The sequence below is a fragment of the Octopus bimaculoides genome, chromosome 24 (genome assembly GCF_001194135.2).
Source record: "Octopus bimaculoides isolate UCB-OBI-ISO-001 chromosome 24, ASM119413v2, whole genome shotgun sequence".
Lineage (NCBI taxonomy): Eukaryota > Metazoa > Mollusca > Cephalopoda > Octopoda > Octopodidae > Octopus > Octopus bimaculoides.
This window is the reverse complement of record NC_069004.1, coordinates 12903930-12908596: the sequence shown is the minus strand read 5'-3', so window position 1 is coordinate 12908596 and position 4667 is coordinate 12903930. Positions and strand designations below refer to the sequence as shown.

General features: G+C 38.9%; 1 protein-coding gene across 1 annotated transcript in view; it reads left to right on the top strand.

The window, feature by feature from the left end:
• LOC106871666 (SET domain-containing protein 4) overlaps window positions 1-4667 on the top strand; it is a gene marked incomplete at its 3' end in the record, with an annotated part of 18471 nt that overhangs the window by 6999 nt on the left and 6805 nt on the right. The window contains exons 3-4 of the mRNA XM_014918250.2: window positions 129-255; window positions 2678-3101. Coding sequence (XP_014773736.2) covers window positions 129-255; window positions 2678-3101 — 551 coding nt within the window. The remainder of the gene's footprint in view (window positions 1-128; window positions 256-2677; window positions 3102-4667) is intronic.

The following is a 4667-nucleotide window of genomic DNA, read 5'->3' as shown; positions in this document are numbered from 1 at the left end:
GTCGATTCATTTGACTAAAAATTCTTCAAGGCAATGCCCCAGCATGGCAGCAGACTAATGACTGAAACAGGTAAAAGATAAAAGATTAAAATGATAACAATTATGAGTTTTTGTTTTTTCTTTTCCAGACACTGGTCGTGGTTTAATGACAGTAAAGCCTTTACAACCAGGGGATGTTCTGATATCTGTACCGGCAGGATTGATCATCACTACGACTGTTGTCCTTAACAGTGATGTTTCATCCTTAATCAAAAGGTATTACTCTTTTACTGGTTTTATTCCTTGGACTGCAGCCATTCTGAGGGCCAAATTTGTGGTGTTTTAATCAGTTATCATCATCATCATCATCTGTTAATGTCTGTTCTCCATGCTGGCATGGGTTGGATGGTTTGGCAGGAGTTGGCCAGCTGGTGAGCTATCCAGGCTCCATTTTTTTCTATTTTGGCATGGTTTCTATGGCTGGATGCCCTTCCTAATGCCAACCACTTTACAAACTGTGCTGGGTGCCTTTTTATGTGGCACTGGCATGGGCACATTTCCATAATACCAGCACAGGTGTATATATGTGACTCCAACACGGATGCTTTTATGTGGCACAAGTAGTTTATGTGGCACCAGCGCCCACGAGCCTCAAGACTTGGATCTCTTGGCTGAGAGAGGGATGTAGAGGACTTACCTGGATGCATGGACAGCCAAGATTTTACTTAGCTTGACATGTCTTCTCAAACACAGCAAATCATCAGGAGTCTTGGTCCCTTGTCATCTCCTCTGTGGGGCCCAACGTCTGAAGACCCTTTCTCACCACTTCATCATATGTCTTCCTGGGTAAGAGGCTTGCACATCACCATCATCTCTATTTCGCTGTCTCTTACCCTTTCTCTCTCTTGCACTCTCACACTCACTCTCATTCTTGACCTCTCTCTCTCTCTCTCTCTCACACACTCTCTCCCTTCCACATGTTCCCTCCACAATTAGAGATTGGCATTTCATTGTCGAATTACGTATTTCAATCTGGTATTTATTTTATTTGGTGCTGCTTTAGTGTGTAGTCTGCTGCAGCATCCATAGTGTATGTTGTGAAATAACATGATGTGGATTAGGAATAGGGTTTAGGGTTAGGATAAGGGTTAGTCTGCACGCTCAAGTGTAAATGGCCAGGTAGAGTGTACACTACAACGGCACTATTTATCAACCTTAAGCAAATGTGCACTTCAAGGTTATTTAGTACTCTTCACACTTACATATTTCCATTCCTCCTGGCCTTTGTTCATTCCTCCTTCTGTTCCTTTCCTTGGTCTTCACTCCTTACATTTTTTGGTGCCACAAAAGAAATGCATCCAGTACATTCTATAAAGTGGTTGGTAATAGGGAAGACAACCAGCTCTAGGAACCAAGTCAAATGACACGTACGAATAGCAGTCTTTAGGAGCAGTAGCTTACAGTTGGAAATAAATGGCTTGGGCCGTGATGACACATCCAACCCATACCAGCATTGAAGTGCAAAATTGATGAAGAATCATAAAGTTATGTTTGAAAAAAGGGACGCAACTCTTATGAGGCAGTTTAACATTTGTAGACGTGAACACATATACATACTGACACGCACGTATATACATATATTTATATGACCATTTTCTGTACGTTTTTGTCTACTGAATTTCACTCACAAAGCTTTGAAAAACCCTTGGTAACTGTAGGAGACACTTGGAATCATCAGCTGTAAAGTGAACTTCTTAAACATACAGCTATGTCTGAACCTTTGGACATAGAGAAAAATAATGGGTTGAATCTGATCTGTTTAGAGTTATTAGTGGCCGAGCTGTGTGGATGTTAACAATAAGAGATTATATCACATGTTGAGAATATGGAAACCTGAATTCATATTCAACTGCTGTTGCTTTTTTTTTTCTACCTGGATATTTGATTATTTGATCAATTGCACTCATTGTCATTGAAGTTTTTAAATGAAGAGCTGGACCAGAAAACTGGTTGTGATAATGTGGTGCATGAAATGAAGCACCAGAAGCTCTGATGATTAAGCCAGACACTCAGAATAGATCATTATGGGATACCAAAGGTAGCCTTAAGATAGACACTACCTGGAAAATGAAAACCTGGGTACCCAGAGAACATTTGGTGTAGAACAGTTAAAGGTGAGCTGAAAGAAGTGGATCTTTGTTGGGACATCATCATCATCGTTTAACGTCCGCTTTCCATGCTAGCATGGGTTGGACGATTTGACTGAGGACTGGTGAAACCGGATGGCAACACCAGGCTCCAATCTAAATTTGGCAGAGTTTCTACAGCTGGATGCCCTTCCTAACGCCAAGGAATGGGAAAATGTTAAAGACTAAAGGCAGTGAGCTGATAGAATCATTAGCATGCTGGGCAAAATGCTTAGTGGCATTTTGTCCATCTTTATATTCTGAGTTCAAACTCCACCAAAGTTGACTTTCAGGGCTGATAAAATAAGTATCAGTTAAGCACTGGGGTTGATGTAATTTCCATATTCCCTCCACACTTGAAACAAGTAAAAGATACTAAAAGATACTTGTTTAAATTGTTGAAAGCTTTGAGAACAAGAAGAGAATTAAATGAAATAGATTTATAATAATTATGTCTGTCCTTCTCTTTCTATCTCTCTTTTGATAAATGGAACCTTGTCTTATGATTTCAGATGCAACCCACCAATCACTGCTCAGGCTGCCCTCTCTGTATTCCTATTGGCTGAGAGAGCAAAAAGCAGTGATTCAGTTTGGAGCAGTTATATTTCAATGTTACCATTGGAATTTGACACAATCACTAACTGGGAAACTGAGGCAGTAGATGCCTTACCACCATATACATCACGCCTGGCACAGAAGAGTTTGAAGACTTTTTATGATGCTTATGAAGCAATCTCTCAGTGCTGCTGTGTACTTGGTTATCCTTACCTTACCAGTGTTTTGACTTGCAAGAAAAATTTCCGCTGGGCATGGAATGTTGTCAACACTCGATGTGTTTACTTTGAGGTTCCGACTTCTCCTTACATTGAAGAATCTGGAAAGAATTGTGCTTTGATTCCATATCTAGACCTGTTGAACCATTCACCTGATGCAAAGGTCAGTTGAAAATATTGTAATGTATTTCGCCTATTAGAACTTTTAGCTTGGCAGCTGCTGGTCAGTTTATTGCAACATCTTATAATCTTTTAGATTATTCACATCATGAAAACTGTTTTAATATATTTTTGCTATCCTGTTCTCTCTTATTTTTTTTTATTATTGCCCACAAGGAGCTAAACAAAGAGGGGACAAACAAGGACAGACATAGGAATTAAGTCGATTACATCGACCCCAGTGCGTAACTGATACTTAATTTATTGACCCCGAAAGGATGAAAGGCAAAGCGGACCTCGGCGGAATTTGAACTCAGAACATAAAGACAGATGAAATAACACTAATCATTTCGCCCTGCGTGTTAATGTTTCTGCCAGCTCACCGCCTATTTTTGCTATCCTGTTGTCTCTTGCTCCTCTATATACCCAGGTCCCACCACTCACTGCATTCTCTCTCTCTCTTTGCATTCATTTGAACTAACAGCTCCCTATTCATGCACCCTTGACAATACTCTACCATCCTATTTATTTATATATAATGTTGTTGTCACTGTCTAATTTTTCCTGTCTTGGTTTGTGTTTGCTACCTTGGAATCCTCTGTTTAGTGGGTTAATCCACTACTCAGGAAGAGCTATTCTAAGAGTGCGTTCTGCCTCATCTTCGAAACGCCTAGTTTAGAATAGAGGCAGCTGATGAAGGAATAATTCCATAAGTGGCTCGTCTGCTTTCCTACGTGTTCATTCTGTTGTCTGTAAACAAAGTCCATTTTTGTGCTTTATGTTCCCATTCATTTTTCTGACGTCCTGTACCCGGATATGCATCTATATATACATGTAGATGTAGGTATGTACATATATGTATGTATACATCCATATGCTCATATATCATTTGTATTATATATATATATATATATCCAAAACAATTACAAAGAATATGGAGACTACTACATCTTCAAATTTTTTCTTTTAATTTAACAGTTAATTATACAGCATAATTAGTTAAAATGACTGACACATGTTTCTGCTGCATAGTGTCTGTGCACTTGTGTATGCAACCCACAATATTCTATGCAGCAGAAACACGTGTTGGTCATTTTAGCTAACTAATTATGCTGTATATTATTGACTGTTAAATTAAAAGGAGAAATTTGAAGATGTACCAGTCTCTGTATTCTTTGTAATTTTTGGGACTTATACTCTAGTGAAGCAAACCCAAATTTACCCAGCAGAAGAATTAAAGTGGGATTGCTTACTATAAGCAATCCTTGATGCTTCTTACTACTCGACGTGATTGGCCAGAACCTTGAATATACCTGAGAGCTCTTATTCTTACAGTATCTGCCTGGATAATTTATCCCTATATATTTAATGTGTGTGTGTGTGTATATATATATATATATAGAGAGAGAGAGAGAGAGAGAGGAGATGCACTTGCATAGCAAGTGACCTGATCTGAGATCGTGTGCTGGAACGAAAACAATTGCAGCGTGGAAGATGTTTATAAGCCATTTAAAATAACACACAAAATCCGTTAGATTCACTTCAACATTTAAATTTAATTTGTCAAAAT